The sequence below is a fragment of the Artemia franciscana genome, chromosome 3 (genome assembly GCF_032884065.1).
Source record: "Artemia franciscana chromosome 3, ASM3288406v1, whole genome shotgun sequence".
Taxonomy (NCBI): Eukaryota; Metazoa; Arthropoda; class Branchiopoda; order Anostraca; family Artemiidae; genus Artemia; species Artemia franciscana.
In genome coordinates this window covers 36587282-36614250 of record NC_088865.1, presented here as the reverse complement: position 1 = coordinate 36614250, position 26969 = coordinate 36587282, and the positions used below count along the sequence as shown (strand labels likewise).

The following is a 26969-nucleotide window of genomic DNA, read 5'->3' as shown; positions in this document are numbered from 1 at the left end:
ATTGAAAAGTACTATTTGTGTCAGGATTAGAAATTGTTGGAAGTTTCTCCAACATGCACATAGCAACCTCAACTATGAATTCTTATAGAAAAAAAACTTAAAAGATATACACAAAAATTCATGAAGAAGACTATGTCATTAAAAAACGAACAGAAATGAATTTAAAAAAATTTTCCACAAAACTATTTTTTAAGAAAAGTAAAGAGCTCTGTTAAGCCAAAAATGAGCGGAAATAAAGTCAAATAATCTTTCAAGCGTAAAACTACCACAAATCACTATCAATAAATAAGTGAAACTCAAAACGAACAGAAATTACAATAAATAGCCGAGTCAAACTCAAAACGAGCAAAAACTAACGTTAGTACGGCTGATATATAATTCTATAAATATAGAAATTTTTATATTAATTTGCTTCTTCTATGTAAACATAAATTCGAACATATAATTCTATAAAAGTTATTTGTTCTATGTTTGCCTAAATAGTCCAATTCTTGATAGGGAGAGGGAGCAAAACAAAACTTGGGATCCCACTCTAAAACAATAGGGATTTCTTTCAATCCAGAGGGGAAAATTTTGATGGTTCTCCTATTTTCAAACTAAAAACGCTTGATAACAATTTCAAGCCTTTTCCTGCATGGAAGAATGCTATTCGGTGGTATTCTATCTATTTGCTAACTGCTATGGTAGCTGGTAAATCATGCGAATCGCAAAGCATAGCACAGGCAATTGTTTTCAAAAGAGTAATTTTATCGTCTGATTGCACTTTTCGTCGACAAAAGAATGAGTTTCGTTTTAGCGGAGTGACAATCCTGTTTATCGTCAAGGAATTGATATGTCACAGCAAAGACAAAACATTCCACTAACTAAAGTTAGTTTTTCCCCTGAAGTTGAAATTGCTATATTGACCTGTTAAGAGTATATAGAAAAATGAATTATAAGCTTAATCATCGCAATTATTTAGATTGAGTAATTTTCGTTGAGCTTTCAATTTTATACCCTAATTAAAAAGAAAATTAGCTTTATACCCGTCTTTTACAGCTTGGATACCTTCGTCTACTGAATTGACAGTGTATTGTCCCATAGCTTTGTAGACACGGTGTAAATCTAGTTGATGGTTGAGATAGTGTTCAACAGGAGATCCTCGGACCGTTGTAAATGTGAAATTATCAGCCGGATTTCTTAGCTAAAAATGAAATCAAGGTCAATATGCTACCTCTGGTTTCATGATATTAAAAATTATAAACACAAATTGCAGCTGAATGCCAACATAAACTAAATACAATTTCATGTTTGGATTTATCGTTGGCTTAATATCCATAAAATGCAACAGAAAGGCTTTAACTTAAATTTTAGCTTGTCCAAGAATTAATTAAAACTATCAGAAAGTCACAGTCGTAGTCTAGCCGGAACGCAGGCAGAATAAAGACAGCTCTGGCAGTCGAAAAAGTTATTCGAAAATATATGCTTCAGAAGCCTCTTGCAAAGAAGAACCTACCACTTTTCTTCCATTATAATGTACTGCTATACAGAAAAGAAAAGATTTCACTGGGGTGAATATTTTTAGCATTCACATCGAAGACGATCACGATGGTCCTTTAAATGGAGTTGTGTACCCAAAGGTAGCACTCAAGAGTATTTTCGGCTCTTGAGTCCGAATAGGAACCCAAGAGTGTGGTTAGGAAACATTGTTAGAATCAGTGAATAACATAAGCCTTAGAATTGCTCTCGGTAAGTGCACCGGGGTAATTTGCCAGAAACCGAGCTTTGTATGATGAACAAATTAGCCAGTAAGTAGACGCTCTAGTTAATATTGCACTATTGTTTTCTAAATTTAGGGTGTAAGTTAAATTTCAGCTTGTCCAGGAATTAGAAAACTGTCAGAAAATGACTTTAATTTATAGCTTATTGTCTTCCGAAAGGCACTGAAACGAAAAACTAGCTTCCATCTGTATAGGAATCCCAATTTGACCACTTTCATAGTTCTAGCTAAAAAAAAAGAAAAAAAAATCCTGTAACTGATTTTAAAAGGTCACATTCAAGGGCTTCCTCTTTTTTTCTTTTTTTTTGGAGCTACTGATATTCCTAGAAACTACAGAAAACCAAGTCAACTTATAAGACCATTTTAGACGAAAGGTGAGTTGGTTTAAATTTTAAAAGAATATGTGAAGTACATTAAAATTTAAAATATGAACTAGACCAGCTTTAAAATAAGAGATCACTTACTCGCGGATCTTGAAGTCCACTTAGGGTCGGCTTCGGCCTATCGAGCACAAGAAAAGCAGCCAAGTTAGCGGTGTAAGATGCAACAATAATCATGGCGAAACCAGCCCAGACCATGCCGAGAACTCGGGCTGAGAAGCTCCGAGGGGTGCCTAAATAATAAAAAAAATTAATCATTTGACGTGCTGTTCTTCTTAATATACCGATTTAGAAACATTATTGTGCCAAAACTCTTGTTGCCGATTTAAAATTAGAATTAATGCCAAGAAACCACTCAAGCACACCTTTCGTTTGTATTTCTCCTCATAATCTTCTTATTAGGTTTTATTAGTTCTGAGTTATTCTTTATTTTATGTTTACAAAAAAAACATGTAGGTGCTTGTTTTAAGTTGTTTTTCTTTTCTTCTTTTCTTTATGTATTTCTCTGTATTTATACTACCGCGCAGTGTAGGTGAAAAGTAAACAAAAAAATAAACACATTATAACTGGGATTTATAGAAGTCGCACAATAAATAATTTTTCAAACAATTACGTCAATTTGGGGGAGGGGGGGGTAGAAGGCCTCGTCCCACTAGGTTTTAGCTCCTCTATATATACCTTTTTTAAGGATATTGTAGTTTTGTCAATTCTGCTTTTACCTTCGAACTCAGGGTCTCAAGTCCCAGAGTTATGTATATTTATATATATATATATATATATATATATATATATATATATATATATATATATATATATATATATATATTATATATATGTTCAAAGATAGCTTTAACATGAAAAAGATAAAAAAATTACCTTATAACTTGAACAAAATAACCGGTTTCATTTTTCTTACAAAAAGAGTAATTATTTGAATCTTCTCCATGTTGAGATTTCCTACATTAGAAAAGTTGACTTACAGACGTGATTTTAATTTACAGAGGCTCTCAGATGTTAAATTTCAACTAAAATTTTTTTTTTTGCTAAGCCTTTCACTGTAGGAATTTTTGCTGAACCTGTAAATAAAACGGTTCATCAGATTCATTAAATGTTAATATTCAAGTTATAGAGGCACTTGTAAAATCCAATTAAAGAGTTTGAGACGGTACAAAATTAGGAAACAAAAATTTCAAGGTATCAAGGCTCAAGCCATCAAACTTCAGACATGGGTTTTATGTAACTATTCAGCTAAACTGATTTTAAACTGATTTCAGCTAATGTATTTACTGAGTATCGTCTTCCTGTTTCCACAGTAATAAAAATGAATTATTCTTTCCCAATAAACTAATAAATCTTTCGTTTAGATGCTTTTATTATTAATGCAAATAATACCTCCTACCTTCTCCTATTCCTGAGTTTAATAGTACGCCCCAAGCAAACCAAATAGCCGATGACAGATTCAATGCATCTTCTTCTGGGTGATCACTATTAGGAAGTTTGTACCTCCCAAAAGGGGAAAATCGATCGAGAAGATATAAAGTTAGGGCGATAATGTGAACTGCAACCATAACTGTGATCCAAAGACTGCCATGAAAAGGCTGCAGAAAGGACACCAAAGTTGAAGTCTTAGCAAGCTGAAAAACAAAAACAATGGTTGAAACAACAGCAGTAAATAAGAAAAAAAAACTTGCACTCATCTCCGCCCCGTATTGTTTAAATCTTCTACACTGTCCACTAAATGCCAAAACACTTGGGGTATTTTTCATGATGTTTCAATAGTCTAATCCTGGGGGTACTTTTTTACCTTTGTGGATTGTTGGACCAAGATATTCTAGGGATTTGAGAAATGCAAATCCTGAGAAGATCCCCAAACCTTTGATTTTTTTTTCTCTGGTACATTTATCAACTGAACTACTTCATTTCTGATTGGTAGCGTCTTACACCTCGTCATAAGTCATATCCCTTAAATCATCAGAAGTGAAATTCCCTGAAAATCAGTTTGGCATATCGTTACACGTGGCTAACATTATTGCAGAGTGCCAACAGCTTGATCCTTTAAGAAGAAATCTTTTTGAAGTTAGTACCCTTGAGTTCTCTGAAATCCTGCAGACGACTGTATAAAGAACAAACATTCAGGTTTGTAAATATTCAATGTAGCGAAGAAAGGATATTAATCTTTTGGATGGGGGACAAACTCAAGTTATCAAGTTATTATTTGTTTTCTGACAGATATTATTGTATTCTATGTAGAAGGGCCATGTTTATTAATTTACATACATATAAGACTGCTATTAAAATTAATTTTCAGCTTAAAAGAACCACGGCAGACTTTTATGTTAAAAATTTATTAAGAAGGAGTGTTTCATTCCTTTGAATTGCCAACGGTCTCAAATAGCATATACTTGGAAGAAAATGATGGGAGGAGGAGCACTAAGGTCCTTATTTATTTTTTTTCACATTTGAAAAAGAATTTTGAAAGAGGGTGGCAACACTGGATAGAACTTATTAACTTTTGAAATGCTTTTATTTACAATCAGGGAGCAAATGACCACCAAGAAGTTTCGAAGGAGCTTCTAAATTCCTGTGAAACTCGTTTACACTATACGCTTTTGATTGTTGTTACTGGGAAAAGGATATTAGTGTGCATCAAGTACGCTAGATGTACCCCGTAAAATAATGCATATATACCTGTCACATTTAAAGAGTAGATAAAGTTGGAGCTGGCCAGGACGTATTCATACATATTTTGTCTGTTCAGTTTCTCAAAAAGAAATTAAGTTGAAAATTAAAGGGACGGAATCTCAAACGAAGAAATACCTTAAATATATGTAAATGTCGAATAGTTCTGCGCAAAAAAAGACTTGCTAAATGTAAAGTAAAGATGAATTCGGATATGGGCCACCTTTTTATTACGATTTATCACGACAAAACAAGTGGATTTGATGGAATTTTCCTTCTGTTTAGGATTCAGGTTTACGGGCCATAGATGAGCAATGCAATAGATTTAAAGGAGAAAAAAGGAAAAGTCCATTAACTGACCACTGTTGTCGTACATAGGCTCACTATACTATATAATTTCTTAACAACCATTTCCTAGATTTTAAAAGGTCACGTAATTTCAGCTGCTGGAATCACAAAAAGAACAACTCAAAAGCAAGGCGCAATGAAAAAGTTTAGTTTTTTCTTTATTTAATGTTAATCATGCTTCATGTCTATGATAGGTGTGTGCTGGAATACAATAGAAGTGTACGAATACATTGAACGTGTTACTTACTATGCTTACATTTATAATTATTTAATTTTTCTTCATTATTATCTGTGCCCCTATGGTGCAGCGTCAATGAGAACAGTTAGACTGGTATACTGTCAATTGTATACTGGTTACTATCGTCGAAATGGTTTTCAAGCATTATAAATATTGCTAGAATTATTATCTTTACTGATTCAAATGGCTATTTATTGGCCTGAATCTACCTCCAGCGTATGTTCACAGTTTCTCCAGAACAAACAGTTAATGAACTATATGGCCTTTAGATCTAAAATTTTGTTTATCAGCGTTACTTTTATTATTATATTTATGTAGTTTTTATCCGTAGAATGAGCTGCACCGTAGATTTTAGCAGCTTTTTTCAAAATTAAAAGAAGAAGGAAGATTGAGTATCACACAAGAGTGTTTTTTTTTTTCATTTTATTGGACTTCCAAGTTTCATTACTTTCTATTCGACAATATTAGAAAAAAACGAAAAAATTAGTAGCAGAGGGAACCTAACGACAAACCTTCCTTTCCAGAACAGCTATGCCCTGATGTCTAAATGCTACACTGAAATCAATAAGACGGGCTCGCTGCTCAGTTGCAACTAATGCACCAATCGCCATATCTGCTTCTTTTTTGATTAGCTTTCCAATAGGCCCATTCAACTCTAATGAAAAAAAAGAATATCAGAAAAATATATAAAGTTTCCATTGGGTGGAAAATTAACCCTGCAGCACAATCGCCAGACTTTGTTTTAGCCAAGACTTTCAATGTAAGTTGGTAAGCTTAATAGTTTGACCGAATAGATGGGAGAACCGAGTAGATGGGAGAATCATGCATGGAACAACGTAGGGAGAATCATGCATGGAACAACGTTCATTTAGGTACAAGCTATAAAAAGTTATGAAAAGTAATACTAGTTCAGGATACGCACAGTATTATGCCCAGGATAAGGGGCAGGTCCGTTCTTGGTTGTGACTAAGATTCTCATCATGGAGGAGGGGGATAATTTATGGAATCGTGATATAATTGGAAAATAATTAGTTTATAGATTTTCCCTTCTTGGAGGGGAGGGGGTGTATGCTCCATCTTTAACAGTCTTTTGGGTATACCAACAAGTCCATGATACTGGCAAGAATAGACATATAACATTATTTTATTATTATAGGTAAAGTTGAACTATGGGTAAGATTGGTGCAAACAGTATTACTGGCTTTCATATAAAGTGAATATACCACTCGATGCCTTTTTAATGCCGTTTACAAATATAATAATCGCTTCTACCGCAAATTCAGATTTAAGCACTTTTTGACCTCTTAAAAATGACCTATATATGGGGTCATTACAAATCTGTAATAGTTTAGAAACAAATTTGGGCTATATATTTGAACATCAGGGGGGGTGGGGGGTAAAGTATAGCATATATTAAATACGTAAACTAACCATTGCTGTTTTTTATGTGTTTGTGCACATCGAATTTTAATGAGAAGAGAAATCACCAGTGCAACAGCACAAACACATAAAAAAATACAGCAATGGTTAGTTTACGTTTTTAATATATGCTATGCTTTACCCCCCACCCCCACCCCTGATGTGCAAATATATAGCCCAAATTTGTTTCTAAACTATTACAGATTTGTAATGACCCCATATATAGGTCATTTTTAAGAGGTCAAAAAGTGCTTAAATCTGAATTTGCGGTAGAAGCGATTATTATATTTGTAAACAGCATTAAAAAAGGCATCGAATGGTATATTCACTTTATATGAAAGCCAGAAATACTGTTTGCACCAATTTTACCGAACTATGTATATTACTTCACAGTAGCATTGAAAAAACAAATATTGTAAATAGCCTAGTTCAATCCTTGATAAATGAGCCAAGCTGCAAATTGGTATCGTGCTAAAAAATAACCGAAAACTTTAGAGAAAGAAAGTTTAGATTCAACAAACTAGAGTGATTTTCAAGTGGATTCTGGCTTAATTCTTGCCCTGAGGAAAGGATGATGTCACAAAAATTTATAAACAAAACATTATACGTTGCTGGATCTAACTCCCCCCCCCCCTCCGACACTAAACTCCTAAAAGATTAGAGAAAAGAAAAAGATTAAAGGTTAAATTAAAACAAAGAAAAATGAAACACTAGAACATAAGAAAGCTAAGCTTTAGTGTAAATAAGGAGTAGTGTTGAAGAGGCGAGCAGCTAATCTCAGAAATGTGATACCTCCTTTTAAGCTTATGTTTTAAAATAAGTCTTAACCTTCATGAGAAAAACTTTTTTTTAAATTTCGTTTCAGCCAAGTTTGAATATAAAATGGCCAAAAAAGATTATTAATAAGTTGACTAGAAAGTATACGCATCATTTATTTATAATTACTAAATTATTCATTGCGCAGTATTGTGAATAAGAATAACGGCACTCTTTACACATCATTCGTTTTGTAGCTTAAAAGGGTGCTTGAATGTTTGGTCAAGTAAACAGTGTAGGATTGAAGGTCTTTAAGTAAGGTAAAAGTTTTAGTATTGGAATTTCTAGTCCGTACACAGTCACGCTTTCTGCATCGGGAATTTGAAACTCTGGCATTGTTTTTGACCGCTTCTTTTATTCAATTGAAGGGGGGGGGGGTTATTAGCAAAACAGTGCCTACAATTCACCATGATTTAGGTTTACGCATTAACTAATTCACAAAAATTGGAACAGACCAATGAATTCAAAATTATATTATTTAAAATTATATTAATTATATTATTGCAAAATTATATCATAAGAAGCAAGCTTATTTTTTAGAATTTAGAAAACCTACTAGGCAAGGTATCGTAATTTATAGGTGGTAGCATCTACGATAGTCTACTCTTAACTAATACGACAACAAAAATCCAAGCTTAAATTTCCTTCGCCAAAAGTTAAATTTAACTATGCGATTTTACTATATTTTGTGTTTAACCTAAATTTTCTTACCTTAAGCATACCACTTTGTTTTAAAAAAAAGGTTTCATTGATTATAAGATAATCAGGGATAGGTTAGTACAAGCATTATAGGATTTTTTTTTTTAAACATGCGCACAAATGATATATTCTGCTCTTTTGCCAGAAGTGGCCCTTTTGTCTTCAGCTTTATGTAAAAGCAAGATACCAATATACATTTTTTTCGACGTAACACCTTAAACTAAGTATCTTTTTCTCAGACCACACTGCCTTTCTATGACGAGCGAATAATAATACTTTTGTATTTTCAATTATAATACTTTAGTATTTCTACTGATGATGGTCGCTGTGTATGTGATCAATATATCTAGACTTTTGTATGTTTATTTGTTCATCATAGAAAGGCAGTGTGGTCTGGGAAAAGGATACCTAATTGAAGGTGTTATGTAGAAAATACGTCGTACATATGGGGAAACAAGACCAACCAACTATACAACTATAAACTCAACATGTCCTTCGCAATTAAAAGACACAGAAGACTTTACCACCTTCATTAGAAATTTATTTTATAGTTCGACGAGATTAAAGAAGAAAATTTTGCATTATAACTTGGAATAGACTTTGTCATTGATCTCTCTTCGAAGAAACAAATCTAGTAAAAATCCTGGAAGTTCATTATTTTGAAAATGACACAAAAGTTAGTCTTTTGTTAAAAAGTTAAAAATATAAATATGTTAGGTTCAATTTTAATGCTTTAGTATTTCTACTGAAGACGGTCGCTGTGTATGTGATCGAAATATTTAGGATATTGTACTTGTTTTCACTGTATAAATAAATGGATTTATCCCTATTTGAACGTTTATTTGTTCAGCATTTTTTGTCAAATTTTGACAAATGCTGGGCTACGCTAAATGGTGATTTTTTTTCTCAGAGGCAAGCTTTAGTTTTCTTTCTTTCTTTGACTATAAATCGAATTTTTTAATTTATTTTTCATTTTATGAAAAATATTTATCCATCGCCAGTTGACATGTTAAAGATATGTCTTTAAGTTGTATCTTGAAAATACAACTGAGTAATACTTGGTTTCATGATGCCAATATTATGCGGATACTGTGTCCGCGAATTTCAACTCTATCGATAGAAGAGTTAAAGACAAAGGTGAAAACTCAACAATTACACTAAATTCTGATTCTTTATTCTCAAAGCAAATCAGCTAATAGATTGTGTTTTCTTTCTAAATGTAAATCTTTCTATCCAATAAAAAATGGTGTTTCCCAAATTTTGATACTTCAACAGGATAGAAAAGAGATAAGACTTTAAAGCTATTCGTGATATATTTTTTTTTAATTGGGATTAAAAAAAAGAAGAATAATTTCACCATGTGCCTGAATTAAGTGGTTTTAAATATTATATATCGACTTTTAAACTAGTTTAGGCAGCCTTTTGGGTCAGAGATGGCTCATTTAGACGGCTATATTATAATATATTATGGCACATCATATATATTAAATATTATATATCGACTAAAAAACTATTCTAGGAATTCTTTTGAGCCAGATATGGCTCATTTGGAAGGCTTAACTATGATATATCAGTTTATTGTGATATATAGTGATACATAATATATAATTAATTCGATATATCGACTATAAAGCTATTCTAGGTAGTTTTTTGAGCCAGAGATGGCTCATTTATATCGCTTTATTATGATCTACCGGCTTTATTATGATAAATTATGACATATAATATACATTAAGTATTATTTATCGACCACAAAATTGATTGAAGTAGTCCTTTAAGCCAGTGATACAGAAATAATTTTCTTCTAAATACGAAGGGTATCCCTTCTTTCTTTATGAATCAAATGCAACTATGTCATTACATTCAGTAAGTATTGGACCACTATCAAATTTGTTTCGATTTTTAGGTTATTTGTGAAAGAAAGTGTGAGAACGTCTTTTCAGCTTTAGAACAACATTGTCCCATTTTAAAAAAAAGGCTGTTTTTTCAGGAATGGAAAAATGTTTTAGTTGTTAAGATCAATATTTGCAAACATACATATTCATAATTTTTGAAATATTCGATAGGTAAGGATTGCAGTCGCAGGTCATCTGCTTCTACAAACAAAATTCGGCAAAATTGACTAAACTACAAAACAGTTAGAAAGAAAACAACTGACATGTCAGAAATCGATTCCTCTAGGTTCAATCTCTTTTCTGTTCTTAAGAAATACTATTCAAAACGCAAAAATTGAGAAGCAAGGTGCTTTTAAAATATTAAAAAGTTCCCTCAACCCTAAAAATAAACTAGTGACCACTGCTTTGATTCGACGACCTTAAATAATTATAAACAGAAGGTAAGTGCTATGCTCTTAAATATTTACCTTGCATCTCCTTAAGGTCATAAGTACTAAATATTCCATCTTCAGGAATATAAAGTGTGTAAGTAAAGTTGAGCTTTACGGCCAGTTCTTTTAGTAAATCTATGCTGTACCCTTCGCAGCAAAGCTGATGCAAAACTAAAAATAGCGAAATAAAGGATCAGAATAAAATTTTGACCTTCCTTTACTCCAGATTATTTAAGGTTTGTTGTCAGTAACTGTAGCAAAACTCATAGAGACCGATATTTTCATTTGCAATTTTCCAAAGAACTGAAAAGGCCATTGTCTTTTTTTTTGTTTCGTTTTTATCTGGAAGCACATCTGAAAGCTCCAAAATCCAAGTCTGAGATAGTGTCTTCATGGGAAATACTTTGGGGAATTGAATTTGAATTGAATTAAATTTAACTGTATTTAAAAAAATACACCATTTAATCAGTGAACAAGGAGCATTAATGCTAATTAATATGAATGCTTCTGATTTCTATAAGCATTCTTTTTTGGAATAAAATGTCAAACAGGACTAGAAAAGTTTTTTCAGCTGTCGTTGAACGTTCTCTGGATTTCCTCATCAATAATTTAGATTAAAACGAGTTTTTAAAGAATGACAGAATTTTATTTCTCTAAGTTTTGAGAATTGAACAGATGAAACTTATGGTTTCATCTACGTAGTCCGCATCTGCGTAATCGTAATATTCAGATTACATCTATTTTTACTTTTTCATTATCTTGATTAAAGCTTTTGACCATTTATTAACATGCAATCATTTCTTTTTTTCATTTTTTTTTAATGGCAAGGCCGGATGCCTTGAAGTTCTAAGTTCTTTAGCTTGTGCTTTCGAAAACATTGAGTGAGCCCCAAGAAAAATTTGTCAAACAGGTAAGGATCTGTAATTGCTTTTTTGCCACTTTATGCTATAAAATTTAAGTTTAGATACGTGTATATTGTCATTTGTCTCTTTTTCGACTTTTATGTTTTCCTAAAGTTTACTTTTTTCCTTGTTGTATATGTGTCTCCAGCGAAAAAGATTTCCAGATGTCATTGGTTAGGATAGGCTATTAGGCGTGGTTAGGCCTTGGTTAGACTATTAGGTAAGCAAAAAAAAAAGTATGCTTATTGTGCCCTTTCGGTTTTTTTTTATCTTCAGCCAAACCTAAAGCAAAGGTAAAAAAAACAGCTACGTATAAATAGAAGCAAGAAGCACTTATATTTAGGTTTAATGACTAACTTAATGATTTTACAATAAAGCACAGGACAGTGGTAACTGGTTTTTTTTTTTCTTTTTTTTTTTTTTTCAGAGACAACCTTGAGTTTCCTTCTTTGACAGCCTAAAAAACAATAGATAGCCTATTAAGTATTAGGTGAAAAGTGGATGGAAACCAACAGATTTTAAGAAAAAAAATGCTAGTACACGTTTGCAATTTACCAGTTTTATTACAAGAAAAAATATTGTAAAAGCTCATTTTTAGTATTTTAAGTAAATGAGTCCTTGTCATACCTTATCAATTTCCTATTTTAGAGCAAAAATTTTAGTTCTTGACAAACTTTCTATGATACTTTTATAACAAGGCCAATTTTCCTTTCATTTTTTTAGGGCACAGTGTGTGGAATTTCGGTGACTAAGCACCTGGGGTGGTTTAAAGTAAAGTAAAAAAAAATATAAGCTGGAAAAGAGAGCGTAGTTTTATTATTAATTCTATTATTATTATTATTGTAGAGTGGTTGATGAGAAATTGGCTATAGTTTTTACTTTGATCATGTAATTTATTCAACTTTTTGTAATTTTGTGGTTTATTTACTATATCTTTTGTCTTAGTTTGGTTAATTTTTTACAAAAAAATATAAGTGCCTGTCTCGTCGTATCTGCTTTTCTGTACCTTTTGGGGAGGTTATTAATAGTTCAGCTGTTTTCTTTTTTTGTTTATAATAAAGTGTACACTAATCTGAACGATTTTAAGGAGCATAGTTGAGTTTTATTAAGGAAACTTCAGGAATATTTTTAGAAATTGATTTTTAATCTAATTCCTTAAAGTTTTATTCACCTTGCTCTATTAAGTTCTATTAAAGACTGTTAGAATAAAAAATACTTGTACTTATTTGCGATTATAATGTCAGCTTTATTAGAAGAAAAAATAATGTAAACATTCATTTTTGATATTATGAGCAAACAAGTCCTAATTATATTTTACCAATTTAGTGCGTTTTTGTACTTTTTTGGGGTGGTTATTAATAGTTTAGGTGTTACGTATTTTGCTTATAATAAGGTGTAACCTAATCTGAACTATTTGAAGGAAAATAGGTGAGCTTGATTGAGGAAGCTTTCAAGCATTTTCAAAAATCGATTTTTAAGCTAATTCCTGAGAGTTTTATTTTCAAGAAATATTAATTTCTTGAAAATATCAGATAGTTTGTCGGTAAATATTACTTATCGAATTGTTGATCCTGATTCAGCACACTACTTTCTTCTTAAACTTTAGAGGTAGAGAAATAACAAGATTATTACTTTTTCCCGAACTTGCGTACATTGGACATTGTACTTCGTTCTTCCTGCACCCAGTATTGTCTTCATCATGTCTTGCATAGACAAATGGCACATCGAGAGCCGTCACTACTTTCAGGTGATGGGAAAAGGTTAGACCAGTTGGTCGCCTGGTGCCTCCTCCTGGCCATTTGATCAAGGGATCATTCATGCTAAGAGTCATATTTTTAGTAGCCTATAAAATAAAATGAATGGGCTATTGAAAAAAAGACAAAATCCCACAAAAATGAACGAATAAACAATGATAGTCATTTTGAATGTTCCATTTCATAGATAGAAAAAAGGTTAGTAGGCTTATTTCAGATTGTGCCATTTAGAGCTCTCCAAGAAATCGAAGCATGTGAATTTGTTAACATAATGAGCGTGCTTTATCAAGAATTTTGTACATTTGCCCGTTTTGCTTATTTTTGCTGAGTCAAAGTTTGCTTTTTTAGATGTGGATTCTCTTTGGATTTCAATTTCGGAAACTGTTGTAATGACGTTGAGTCTTAAGAACCTTTATTGTTCTCTGAAATGACTTTTTTAGGGTTTGGCTTTGTTTCCAAGCTGTAGCTCAAATGTCTTCCTGTCCTACAGAGGCTAAATCGTTACCTGCTATCTAAAGACAGGACTAGGACACCTAAGATTGCTCCTCACGAAATTTGGTTGACAATCAAGAAAAATGTGCCGAACTAGCCTATTAATCCCCATTGTTGAAAACAACACCACACCAAAATTAAAACGCGAATCACCCCTTTGTATAATTTGAAGTTATCCATGGCCGAAAATAGAAAGACCTGTAAAAGCGATAGGGGTACAGTTCTTCTGGGGTCCCTCCCCTGGGATAGTCGAGTGAAGAACACTCTTAGCTGCCAACTGAAGATGAAATTTATATGCGTAACTCACAGAATAAAGTTTGCAGGAAATAATTATCGATTCCCATGACCGGTTAAAACCATAAATGGCCAAAGTTTGTGGTGAAATACTGGGAGAGAGACTTACTGGGAGAGAGTGTCCCTCAAGGATTCCAGATTAGAGAGGCTAAATCTCGGTGGCCGGGTCTCAACTGACCAACCAGTTATCCGGTGAATGAACCGTCCATCATTTATGGCTCCCCAAAAGAGCTTCACTCCCCTAAAAGTGAAAAATTCTTACTATAGTTTTGTAATTTTCACACTGGGGTTTGGACCTCTTTGTACCCCCCTAAGCTCTTATTTGTTCTCGTGATTTTGTAATTCCCTTATTTTTTAATTTTTCGCCACTGCAGGCTGAGTCCGCAAATTTTTTATATTTTGCATTTCTTTTTTCTTTTTCACTTTTCTCAGCTTTGTCAATTTTGCAAAATATACCATCATTAAATTTGGATTGAACTCCAGTGTCCATCATCTTAGAATGCATCTCTTCATTGTATTTGCGTTTAATATTCCTTTTCTTCCTTTTCGTTTTCTTTTCGTTTACCGTAGTGTTATATAAATCTTCGTCACATGGGAATTAGATTCCCACATTCGGTTTTTCATAGTATACTAAATTGCTCAAACCTTACGAAGAAAAGTGCGTACAATAAATTTCTTCTTATTTGTTTCTGGCACGATGAGTGTTTCACTTTGACACGTACATATTGGTGCCTTGTATTCGTTACATGGGTTTTGAAGTTTTCTGTTTTCTAAAGATTTTCCCATATATATATATATATATATATATATATATATATATATATATATATATATATATATATATATATATATATATATATATATATATATATATATATATACATATATATATATATAATCACGTGTCTTATTCTCAATATTACGTTGCCAAGCTACTTCCACATCTTCCACCGTTAAAGAAGTCGCCTTTAAGGATAGGAGATTTCTGATAACCCCAAAGTCTCCTCCTGCTAGAACATCTACTTCAAGAGTAGGTACTAAGCCTACTTCTACCCTTTCCTATGGAATGTACCGTCCTTCTTTACAATTTCTATTCTCACCCAAGCAGACGGGCATTTGTGCTTATCTCCATAATAACATACTGTTGTAATCATGCCCCTAAGATTTATTTATGTCTTATTAATTAGGTCCGTTCACACGAAAGTTCGCTCACTGCCTGAGGCAATTACCATTTTGGTCAATTTTGGGTTTCATTTCCCTTCTATTTCATGTGATTTCACAACTTTGTCTACATTTCCTTTGCTGTGGGCAGTTTGCTGTTTGCTGTGAGCCTAATTTGCTTTTTTATGGGTTACTTTATTGTCTCTATCAGGGCAATTCTTAGAAAAAGGCTCCGAGGAATCACATTTTACCTGATTATTAGCATTCTGAGCTTGAATATTGTGCATTTCGTTTTTTAAACCATAAGACTTAGTCACCCGATTTATTTAATAGCCGGTCCACTTTCCCCTCTTCCCAAAGAAATTGTGTATTTTTCCGTCTTACCATTTAATGTCTGATAATTTCCTTTCTCTCACAGTTGATCCTTGGACAAATTATTATGCCCATCCGAAGGCCTATAAGTCACGTTTGATAAAACATCACTTCCCAAATTTCCCCAATGAGTTTCTATTAGACCTTTCATGGTTCCTCTGAACTCTTGGCGATCTTGCTCTTCTTCTTTCTCTAAACATTATTGTCTTTCCTCCTCTATTTTCTCTTCTACTATTTTATGTAACGTAGAGATGTATGCTCTTCTCGTGCTAGTTTCATTAATTTCCAATTGAACTTTGTTAACATTTATGTTTACCTTTTCGTAAGATTATGTCTCTTTTTTCCATATCTCCTCATATTCTTCGTGAGTGATATCTTCCTCCCGAGTATAGGGGCAAGTCAAATTTAGTTGAATTTCTAGATCCCGAATACGCTCTTCATGTGTACCGACATATTTTCTATGTAACCTGTTTTTCTTTAGAAAAAGCAATTCTTGCAGAATTTCTGACCAATGTTCTTCAACTCTTTAAGCCACCTCCTTATAACTTTGTATTTTTTTCGCAATGGCCTCCCTGGCCTTTTTCAAAGCTGGCCATTTCATCTGAAATGCCACGTTATATTGTTTCGCTATTTTTTATCAAAATTTCTTTACCGCTATCTTTCTGACAGATAGCTTCAATCCTACCAAGAAATTTGTGATTATTCAATATCTTTGAGTGAGAGCCAGTGTCCGAATTTCTACTCCGTAAATAAGCCGCTATCTTACAGTCCATATCTCAGGAGGGCATATCATGTCCTTCTCGGGGTATTTCATGATTTTCGAAAAAATGAAAAAAATACCCCCAGAAGGATAAGTGATTTCAAATGAAAATCACAGAATTAGATTCATCATATTAGTGTATTTTGCTATAGAGGTTCCAAGCTTCCATTTACAAAAATGTTGAATTTGGTATTTTTCCCAGACGAAAGATCAGGGATACCTGTTTATTTGTTTATTTGTTTGTTGTCACTTGCATGACTTTCAAAAAAGGAGAAAATACCCCCAAAAGAGCAAGGGATTTCAAATAAAAATCACAGAATTAGATTCATCATATTAGAGGACCTTGCTATAGAGGTTTCAAACTTCCATCTACAAAAATGTTGAACTTGGCATTTTTACCAGAAGAAACATCACGGATATTTGTTTCATTGTTATTTTCCTTTGTTGTTGTATTGCATGATTTTCGAAAAAGGAAAAAATACCCACAAAAGAGCAAGTGATTTCAAATGAAAATCGCAGAATTAGATTCATCGTTTTAGAGAACATTGCTATAGAGGTTTCAAGCTTCCATCAACAAAAATGTTGGATTCGGTATAATTACCACAAGAAAGATCGCGGATACATGTTTTATTTGTTTGTTGTTGTTTTGTTTTTTTCCAGGGTGATTATCAAACCGAAGGTCCCAGAAGATTGGGGAAGGGCTTGTCCGAATGTTGATTAAGAGTTCTATTATCCTTTACAGTGACAAAAAAGATTTTTCCAAGGGAAAGTGGCATTTTCTTCCTCTTTGTGGTATCAAGCTACAATTTTGCCACCCAAAAAAGACCAAGTCATTGTCAAGTGAAAATTCCGAGACAGCTGATGGATTTAAAAGTATCCAAAAATGACATATCGAGCTTCCTAGGTACAAAAGGAGTAACGACACATAGGGGTGCATGGGGGTGCATGGAACTGTTGTGTTTATTATTTTAGTATGATACGGAAAAAATAACAGAGAGAAGAACAAGCTTTTTTATAAAAGAATAGAGATGAATGAAGCAAAGGATTTTATTTATTTAGGTTGTAAGTTTAAAAATTCAGGAAGGTAGACCGACCAGGTTAACTGTGAGTCATTCTGGTTGGAAGACTTCATGGGTGTTGCTGAGGAAACCCTTTAAGCATCTCAGATCAGAATATATTTAAAACAGAAAGGGTATTTGGAGACAAAAGTAGGGCCTGGCTTAAGCTATGGGGTGGAAGTTTGGAGATTTGAAAAAGGGGAAGAAATAAAAAGAATGTATTTAGGTTATTTCAGGAGACTATTAGGCATAAGCGGTAAATTCAACAGTCTGGTGTTAAATGGCGATCTAGGGTTGTACTCATTAAGGGAAATAAGACTGGGTAGAATGATAAGATATTGGAAAAGGCTGTTAGATTACCTAACAACAGGTTAGTAAATGCAACCTATTCAGACATGTTGCGGGATAGAAGGAAAAGTTCAAGGGCTTCGTAGGTGAGATGAATTTTAGATGGTTGCGGGTTATTAGGTGACAAGAAACAAAGGACTAGAGATAGAAAATGCACTAGGGCATTGGCTTACCTAAAGCTTACCTAACAACAGGTTAGTAAATGCAACCTATTCAGACATGTTGCGGGACAGAAGGAAAATTTCAAGGGCTTCGTAGGTGAGATGAATTTTAGATGGTTGCGGGTTATTAGGTGACAAGAAACAAAGGACTAGAGATAGAAAATGCACTAGGGCATTGGCTTACCTAAAGCTTACCTAACAACAGGTTAGTAAATGCAACCTATTCAGACATGTTGCGGGATAGAAGGAAAAGTTCAGGGGCTTCGTAGGTGAGATGAATTTTAGATGGTTGCGGGTTATTAGGTGACAAGAAACGAAGGACTAGAGATAGAAAATGCACTAGATTGGCTCACGTCAGACTAAACCACACCCCAAGTGCCAAGATTCTTTTATGTCATTAGTATATCGACAGGGGGTTCCGTTGACCCTCCAGAGATATAGCTAGAGATATTAGTGGTGACCTAGGCTGTGGTCACCTTGGCCCAGAGTTTGGCCCTGTTAATCGTTCGATCACGATACCATACCTAACGAAACCGACAGCGGCGCTGGTATGGCATTAGAGAGATCAAGTAGCTGGTAGCCCCAAGGCAACCAGTTCGAACAGTGGTAGCAGTCAGTTAAGGAAAGTTATCAGGGGTTAGTAGAAAGAATCTGCGTTTTCCGAAGATACAATTTAATTTAGCCTCCATAGTAGCCCACTGTGATTAAACATAAAAATAGCGGGAAAAAGACGGAATCAATTAAAATATTACGAAAGTCTGAATAGGCATAGTCTAGTTGAAATATAATAAAATTTTACGAATCAATATATCACACAACTAATTAGTTTGCGAAAATAAACAGCGAATTGAGACATAACAAGTTTTCACGAGAAGACCGGAAGTTTCAAATTTGAAGAAGTATTTTCATGTGGATTGAAATAATAGTTCTTAGTGGAATTTTGAAATAATGACAGTCAGAGATAATACGTATGCGAAACGAAGAGATATGGACTGTAAGATAGCGGCTTATTTATGGAGTAGAAATTCGGACACTGGCTCTCACTTAAAGATATTGAATAATCACAAATTTCTAGGTAGGAGTGAAGCTATCTGTCAGAAAGATAGCAGTAAAGAAATTTTGAAAAAATTAGCGAAACAATATAACGCGGCATTTCAGGTGAAATGGCCAGCTTTGAAAAAGGCCAGGGAGGCCATTGCGAAAACAATACAAAGTTATAAGGAGGTTGCTTAAAGAGTTGAAGAACATCGGTCAGAAATTCTTCAAGAATTGCGTTTTCTAAAGAAAAACAGGTTACATAGAAAATATGTCGTTACACCTGAAGAGCGTATTCGGGATCTAGAAATTGAACTAAATTTGACTTGCCCTATACTCGGGAGGAAGATATCGCTCATGAAGAATATGAGGAGGTACGGAAAAAAGAGACACAAACTTACGAAAAGGTAAACGTAAAATGTTAACAAAGTTCAATTGGAAATTATTGGAAGGTATCTTTTACTAAATGAAAAAAAAACTGTAGAACAAGAAAAGCATACAAGTGTACGTTACATAAAATAGTAGAAGAGAAAATAGAGGTGGAAAGACAAGAACATACAGAGGAAGAAGAAGAGCGAGATCACCAAGAGTTCAGAAGAACCATGAAAGGTCTAATAGAAACTCGTTGGGGAAATTTGGGAAGTGATGATGGTAAAGGTGTATTATTCGGAACACACTCAATAAATGAAGTTAGATTCTTTCGTGCTACGCTGCAGGTACATTTTATGAGAAAATCCGGTTTCATAGCCACAAAAACAAAACTAAATTTAGTTTGCTACGCATAGTGATAGAAGATAGTGTCTGACCATAGATTTTGAAATGAAAATTTGGGATTTGCCAAAGACTGAAAAAGAGGCAATTATATTTTCCCAGGATAAAAGGTTGTTGCCCACAACAAAACAGTGCGTCAATAGACACAACATGACTTTATACTCTTACGAGAAGGAACATCTAGGTTAGGTTTACCTAATTAAAATGTACCTGCATCGTAGTTTGTTTCACGAAAGAACCTAACTTCACTTATTGAGTGTGATCTGAATAATACACAAGTACCATGATGTTTTATCACACGTGACTTGTAGGCCTTCGAATGGGCGTAATAATTTATCCAAGGATCAACTGGGAGAGAAAGAAAATTATCAGACATTAAATGGTAAGACGGAAAAATACACAATTTCTTTGGGAAGAGGGGAAGGTGGACCCGCCCATAAAATAAATTGGGAGGCTAAGCCTACTTGTTTGAAAAATGAAAAAGCTTAGGAGGGAGGAGAAGGTCTATGACCTATTTAGGTAAACTATAGATAATCGTAAAATAAAATTGAATGAACTACAACGGGTTACGGAAAAATTGGGAGATATTGAACTTCGAGTTGGATTGGAAAAGCTTGGGAAGGAATCTGAGATTAGTCCTATCAACCCTAAAGAAAATTTGTCACTTTTAGGGGAGTGGAGCCCTTTTGGGGAGCCATAAGTGACGGACGGTTTGCTAAACGGGTAACTGGTTGGCCAGTTGAGACACTGTTACCGATATTTAGCCTCTCTGATCTGGAGTCATTGGGGGACACTCTCTCTCAGTCACTTCTTATTTCAACCAAAACTTTTTTCATTTAGTGTTTAATTGTTCATGGGAATTGAGAATTATTTCCTGCAAACTTTATTCTGTGAGCTAAACATTCAAATTTCATCTTCAGTTGGCATCTAAGAGTGTTCTTCACTCGACTATCCCAGGGGAGGGGACCCAGAAGAAATTGATCCATGGTTCGTTGGAATTCCTACCTGATTTCCCTGTACCCCTATCGGTTTTACAGGTCTTTCTATTTTCGACCATGGATTACTTCAAATTATGTCAGGGGTAATTCGCGTTTTAATTGAGATGTGGTGCTGTTTCCAACAATGGGGATTAACAGGCTAGTTCAGCACATTTTTCTTGATGACTGGCATCATCGAATGTGCCAGAACCTAGTTCTTCGCTTCTCTCAAATGTAATTTCGTGAAAGCAAATTTATAGTTAATCATGCTAAGCATGATTATTTTCTGCTAATCTTTTAGACTTCAATTTTCAAAACCTCATACGGATATCCGTACGATCTAGACCACGGTTGTTCCTCAGTAGAGACTTGTGGATGGTGGCACATCCAGAGCCAAGCTGTAGAAGCACCCTCACAGACGCTGGTGGAAGAAAGAAGGGAAATAGATGTTGTAAAGTTGAAGTTCAGTATTTATGTCTTTTAAAGGTGGACCAGTGTGGTACACGGGTGGTCATTTATCTTACACGGGCAGTTTCAGGGGCTTCCTGCCCCTTTTCTTTCGTTTATCGGATAAGTGACCTGTTTTTCTGTTTTTAATTACATTTGCTTAGATTTGCCTATAATATAATTTTCAATTGCAAGCAAAACTCTCGTTGTCAAGGCAACCCTTTCACAAGAGAAAAATGAAATGACTGGACTACAATCCTTTGTGAGTCATAACACGGGCTGGCCTGACCTCATGCCATTGGTTCTAAATATATGCATAGGGCAAATTCAATGAAGGGGCCTGATACATCAGATTTGCCCACTTCAAACTGAGCTACATCCCAAGCGCAAAGATTGTTTTATGTGTTCAAATATTATGTTTTAGTCTGTTTTGATACTCTGTTTAGAGAGTCCGTTTTCAGAGTTTACAGATGCATGTTTAATTAGAGTGAACATTGGGAGAATACAAGTGAGTTATTTTCTACAGCCGTGTAATATTATTTTCCCCAAACCCAGGCAGGGCAGGAAAAAAAATCCCAAGAAATATTGTCATTAGTATATCAACAGGGGGTTCGTTGACCCTTCAAGAGATAGATAGAGATATTAGTGATAACCCAGGTTTTGGCACACTTGCCCCAGAGTTTGGCCCTTTTGATCTTTCGATCATGTTACCATATCTCACAAAACCGCCAGCGGTGCTGGTGTGGCGTTAGAGAGATCAAGTAGCTCTTAGCCTCAAGGCAACCAGTACTAACATTGGGCATATACACTCACCAACCAGGTGGTTGAAAAAGGGACATACTATGCCTGCTTTTCAATCGCCCGCACTTTTCCCTAAAGTTTGACTACTAGTACCAATTCTTGAAGAGTGACTGCTCAAACGCAAGAGCCATTAAGTTGTATTATGAAATAATTTTTTAATAATTACATAACTGTAGCGGAAATAGCAAGTGGTTCAGAAAGGGAGAGGCCCTTTCTGAACCACTTGCTCCTTACTTTTACATGAAAAAACCTGCTTTTTGATTTAATTTACTGTTAAGTGTAACCTAGATAAGAGTTATTATTTATGATCAGCTTCAAATTGGAATTCTTCTACACACGCAATTTCTTTCAAAACACGTTCTCCATTTTCAGTGACTATGGGTAGTGGCTCTTTATTAGGTAGCAGCTTCTGTCTTAACTATGATTTTCCCATAAGTAGCTCAAATAATAACTTGGTTATATGATAATATTAGGGAAATCTTACCTTAGAATAGAGAAAAGATCCTACTATAACCTTTCCTTGATCTGTGTTAATATTAAGCACGTCATAGTTGCTGAACTCACGCTGTCCGTAATAGTCAAATGAAAGAAAACCTGTTGATGCCAAGGAAGTTTGTGTCTTCAAAGCATTTCTACAAATAGTAAGACTCTAATAAGTATACGACTAACAGAAAAAAAATAACTTAAGAAAATTCACATATGGAGTCAATAACAATTTGCAAAGGCAAATTTCCTTTGTGTTTCCTTTGTTTCTTTCCTTTTTATAAATCATACAATGCAGGTATATATCATATTTGTTCAGGTGTCAGCAGCTCTTGAATTTAAAGAGGATTCAATCGAGCAAGATAATGACAATGTATGTTTACGTATGAAGAGTCATTAGTGTTTAAAAGCAGAAAATTAAAAGTATGGCACCACCACCCCCCATAAAAAACGAGCTATGGCCTCGACCATATGGGTTTCATCGAGCAGGAATATTTAGATATTAACATAGTTAAAGTTAGACAGGTGAGGGATCTATGAGAAAAATCTGATTTCAAATATTTAAACGAAAACTATGCGAATGAATATTCTTAACCACTTGTAACTGCAATATGAAAAATGACTGACTGTGATTGAAATTCAATTCTATAAGTTTTTCGCCCCAACCCCCGCCCATAATTACACCTCTGATTCTTACACTTCATTAATTTTAAAATTTTGAACGGTAATATGATTTAATTACCATTGAACAGAGAAAATAGATTATATTACAATAAAGAGGACTTATTAAAAAAAAAATCATGAATAAATTCCCAATTCTGAGCCTAATTACATAAAGTATGCTTACGCAGTACATTAATACTCTAAATACTTTTTCCTAACACTTTTGGAGCTATGGAACCACTTTCTTTTGTGTTATCATAGACTTCAGAAATTGCTGCGTTATAATGCATTCTGTGTACAAGGCCAGATTTAAGGCTTTGACGCTTCAAGGTTCAAGTGTTTTTGCCGCTCCGTTTCTACAAGATTTTTGGGGAAATTTGGAGATAGTGGAAGCTCTTAACAGAATGCAAATGATGAGCCAAAAAAAAAATGGAAGAGAGAGGCAATGCCGAACTCTCAGTTGCCATTCTTGAGAGACATCTGATAGTTTGAAAGTGGCCACAGAATTTCTGTATTGTTTTAAATCACTTTTCTGTGAATAGACATCGCGGCGGTGGAGTGTACCTGGCACTGACGATAACTCCTAGTTTTTAAAAAAAAAAGAAAATCAATGTTAAATAATAATTTATTACGCAAATAGCGACGAAGATCACACTGCCTTTCTATATCAAACAAAAACAACTTAGAAACAATAAGGAATCTTTTTTTCCAAGACGGTGGAATTAATTTCAGTAATTTCGGTTTCAGCACAACACCAGAAAGAAAAAAATATATTTTGAATCCCGTTGTATCGGGAAAAAAATTTCCTATTGTTTTTAGTCTTTTTTGTTTGAATTTATTACAGCCTGGCGTCTATAAAAATTAAGATTTTGTTGGATTGGAGAACGTTAAGTGGATTCAATAGAAACTGATGAAAATTTGGAGACAATAGTTTAAGTTAGAGACCTCATGCGATGCCAACAACCCAATCCTGATTATTGTTTTTATTTTAATGTTTCCAAACCAAAAAAAAGTGAGCCTAGTCAAGGTTACGCATATACCAATTGATTAAAACAAGCTCTATTAGTGAGTTGCACATGGCAATTGACAAATCTTGCAGTCATTTTCCCAGCAGTTGTAATTGAGGGAAAAATGCAAACCCTATGTTTTTCAATCCTTCTCTCTAGATTTTAAAATATACCATTTTTGGGTATTTTCATTGAAAAATGTGTTTTGTGTGTTTTAATTGTAATACTGAAAAGAGCGACAACCTGCCCATCTCCAACAGGGTATTGAAAATAAATTTTCCCACCCCAAAATTTGTGTTAATAGGTGCCACTGCATTTCCCTCAGTTTTATTACTTTGCACAAACAGGCTCTTGCTTAAAAGTATAATATTTTACGATAAAATTAAATTGCTAAGCAGTAGTTTAACATCTACCTACTGAAAAAACTGATAACCAGGAATCCAAGGGTCCCTTCCAAATATGCATCCATTTGGAGGCTCATCAATTCCAACAGGAAGCATAGATAAGACTTTTACCATGAAATTCCTGAAATAGAATTGGTACACTAAATAAATGTTGGTTGTAGCTACCTTTGATGAAGCAGCCCTTTTCTTCAACGTTGAGAGAAATCATTTTAGGAAGTCAACCTGCAAGACTCAGCCCATAAAATTTATCCTAGAAAAGTCAATCCATGCAGAGTCCAGCCCAGTTTAGTTAGACTCAGCAAAACTTAACCAAATATGATTTAGCCTAACATGACTCGGCCCATGCAAAATCGATGCCTCAGAGTACAATCCAAGTGATAGACCAGATCTTTGCTCAAAATACTGAATGACCTCGAAATTAAACAATTACCTTTAAGGCTTCACTGTGTTCTAAAATTTGAGAATAATTTTAGGGCACCAATAATTCAATAATGTGACTGGTATTTTTCAAGAAAATGATTAAATTTCTATCAATAACAATCAATTTACTTGGATCCAATATGTCAAATTTTGCTATGTTTTTTTTTAACAATTTGTGCAAAAAAAAAATAGGTGGATGGCGAAGGGAATTTCTAATTCGTATGGATTGAAAATATGGGTAATTTTTTGTCTCCTATTTGGCTGGAAGGCATCCTGTAATGACTATACACACAAAACTGTTAAAGAAATGATGCACAAATATATGGCTGATCGAACACTTTAATTCAATATTCAAAATTTGCCCTAAACTTTAATTACAGATCAACCTTTTAGTTCTTAAGCGGAAAAACTGAAAACAAAGCTTTTCAAGAACGCTCCTACAAAAAACCATTAACAGAATTATAGCATTTAAGAAACAAAAAAAGAAACTAATTAAAAAACGCGTTTTAAAACTTTTATTTGGTGGCCTGATATGGATATATTTGTTTATCATCATCTTGGTTCGACAAAGACATTTTTGTCATATTTATTTTGCATACTAAAAAACAAACATTAATAAATTATTTTTTTAAATAGAAATAAAGAACGAAGCTGACTCGCACTGAACATATTGTTGCTTCATAGCATATGCAACATATATCTACAACAATATCTCAAATAAACCAATTTACAATATTTCCATATATTTTTGTTTTGAAAAACTAACGCTTTACTGAAAACACAAAACCCAAACAAAAAAGTATCTTGTTTCAGAAGTATAAACAATGGCACAAATCTTTTATTATTGGAATGTATATAAGTATTATTTTATTTCAGGAAGAAATAAACCATTGTATAAAGTTCAGAAACCCTGGTATTTCTGCCTTTAGTAAGGAAAATTTTAAGGTGTGATGCAAAGTTCTGAGGTTAGTCTGGAATTTAAACACTACCAGATACCTATTTTTCAGATTTGTTTTCAAAATAATGATCAACAACGCTTGCCAAATCAAGACTTCCTAAAATAGCTTATCTTACTTATCTATTGTGAAGACTTTTAGGTTTTATGGTTTCTCTCTTCAAAAATTGTCCACTATTTTACTTTTTCAGTAATGCGCTGATTTTACAAAATTCAAAATCATAGAAATATAGAGAAAAATCATAAATTGATTTATTTGAGCTAGTTTCACAGATGAATGATTTGTTTGCTATGAAGTAATAAATTTTGTTCGTTTTAGGTTTTGACTTCTCTTCTTGCTCCAACAGAAATACTTCACTTTTTAAATATATTTTTTTTAACATCTTTCATTATGAGAGGATATCAGGTTCGAATTATATCTTTTTTCTTTAAAATAGAAATGTCATGCTTAGGAGAGTAGCAAAGCTATTAACTGGTAATCAACTCAAGATCTAAAATAATCCGAAATTACAATCCTTGAAAACATTATGAAAATACTTACAATGAATCTTTTGTATGTCCTCCGATATCTGTCACCAGTCTTTGGCGTAACATAAGTGCTCCAGGAGGAATCGTGGCACAGCCAAGGGCAACTTCAGAAATAATCCAAACATAGCCTGAACCTGTTAGGCCAAGTTCTTCTGCTTCTTTCAGGATAAGGCACATATCTTTTAATCTAGGAGGAAAATAAGTATGAACTTGGTCATACAAATATATACTGTTCTAGGTCAAACATTGATCAAGTTGGGCCTGGGTTTTGCTGCAAAAGGTTGCTCTTTCTATTTCATTCGTTCCTGAGAGACCACTGTCTATGGCTGAATGAATCATAAAACAGGGTATCCAAGATTGTTAGCGTCCAAGGTATCTAAAATTTAACCATGGTGTCCAAGATTGGTGATTAAGTAGGAACTAAGGTTATAATTCGACTAGTAGAAAAACAAATGTAGAGCTAAGACCCCCTTTGAGTGTCAAGACATTTAAATACACTGCTGGATGGTGGT

The 26969-nt window shown here is 33.9% G+C and overlaps 1 protein-coding gene across 1 annotated transcript in view; it reads right to left on the bottom strand.

The window, feature by feature from the left end:
• Positions 1-1025: 1025 nt before the first annotated feature.
• LOC136025227 (glutamate [NMDA] receptor subunit 1-like) overlaps positions 1026-26969 on the bottom strand; it is a gene marked incomplete at its 3' end in the record, with an annotated part of 60703 nt that continues 34759 nt past the window's right edge. Inside the window, 9 exon segments of the mRNA XM_065701050.1 lie at positions 1026-1183; positions 2224-2372; positions 3539-3773; positions 5917-6059; positions 10701-10835; positions 13199-13409; positions 22482-22629; positions 24568-24675; positions 26471-26644. Of these exon segments, the coding sequence (XP_065557122.1) occupies positions 1026-1183; positions 2224-2372; positions 3539-3773; positions 5917-6059; positions 10701-10835; positions 13199-13409; positions 22482-22629; positions 24568-24675; positions 26471-26644 (1461 nt within the window).